Source organism: Octodon degus, unplaced genomic scaffold, assembly GCF_000260255.1.
Source record: "Octodon degus isolate 3935 unplaced genomic scaffold, OctDeg1.0 scaffold00136, whole genome shotgun sequence".
Taxonomy (NCBI): domain Eukaryota; kingdom Metazoa; phylum Chordata; class Mammalia; order Rodentia; family Octodontidae; genus Octodon; species Octodon degus.
This window is the reverse complement of record NW_004524712.1, coordinates 496,125-497,418: the sequence shown is the minus strand read 5'-3', so window position 1 is coordinate 497,418 and position 1,294 is coordinate 496,125. Positions and strand designations below refer to the sequence as shown.

Below are 1,294 nucleotides of genomic sequence, written 5' to 3'. Positions count from 1 at the left end.
CACGAAGAACACAATCTTGCGTGCTGGGTGCCTGACTCAGCTCTTTTTCTTCTGCTTCTGTGGCGTTTCTGAGGCCTTCATCCTTTCAGCAATGGCCTATGACCGCTATGTTGCCATCCGTAACCCACTGGTGTATGCAGTCACCATGTCTCCCTGGGTGTGTTCCCTCCTGTTATTAGGTGTTTATGGGATGGGGTTTGCTGGGGCCATGATCCACACAGGAAACATAATGAGTCTGACCTTCTGTTCTGACAACCTTATCAATCATTTCATGTGTGATATCTTCCCTGTCCTTGAGCTATCCTGTAACAGTACAGATGCAAATCAGTTGGTGGTCTTTATTGCTGTGGGCATTATCATTGGCATACCAACCATCGCTATCTTCATTTCTTATGCTCTCATCCTGTCTAGCATTCTTCACATTCGTTCCACAGAGGGTAGATCCAAGGCTTTCAGCACCTGCAGCTCCCACATGATTGTAGTTTCTCTTTTCTTTGGTTCTGGGGCTTTTGCATATCTCAAACCACCATCCATTTTTCCCCTCGACCAAGGAAAAGTGTCTTCTCTGTTTTATACCATTGTGGTACCTATGCTAAATCCTTTAATCTATAGCTTGAGGAATAAGGATGTCAAAATTGTTTTGAGGAAAGCCTTGAACAGAAAAATACTTTCCTAAGAGAAGAAATTTTTACAATAGAACATTTTGCTTATTTATGTCTATATTTTTAATCAAGAACCAAATTTCAGGTGTTTTTCTGTCTTGTAGGAAAGTTAATTTTAAGTCATTCTATTTTATGTTTAGTGCAGATCTATTATTCTTTACCCTTTTTAAATCTTACTTCAGCTATCCCAAGATTTATACAAAACAATTTTAATTAACTTAGTGACTGAATTTTATTAATTACTTAATCTTTCTTTCTCGCTTACCAGATAGAAGAGCTGGATAAATGTATATGTTCCATATGGCATACATCTCAATTCCAGTCTACTTTCATTTTAATAAAGCTGTGTTTTATTCTATTGCCATATATTGCTGCACTTATAGATTTCTTTTTAAAATCTAACAATAAAATCTGATTGTATTTACAGTATTGTAACAGCTTTTAACTGATTTCTTTTTTGAGACTAGTTTTAAGAGGTAGGAGAGAATTTTTGTTGTTGTTATTAGGATGGTTTTGGCCAAAGAACAGAAAAGTACATTAGGATGATGTTTGTGTGTCAAAATTGAGTTCTTGTGCTCCACTTTTTAATCTTGGTGTATTAGTTAGATCTTATATAACTTGATAGGTTACAA

The 1,294-nt window shown here is 36.2% G+C and overlaps 1 protein-coding gene across 1 annotated transcript in view; it reads left to right on the top strand.

The window, feature by feature from the left end:
- Positions 1–676, top strand: part of LOC101567279 (olfactory receptor 8B12-like) — a 2,926-nt gene extending 2,250 nt beyond the window's left edge. The window contains exon 2 of the mRNA XM_004641436.1: positions 8–676. Within this exon, the coding sequence (XP_004641493.1) occupies positions 8–676 (669 nt within the window). The remainder of the gene's footprint in view (positions 1–7) is intronic.
- Positions 677–1,294: the final 618 nt, after the last annotated feature.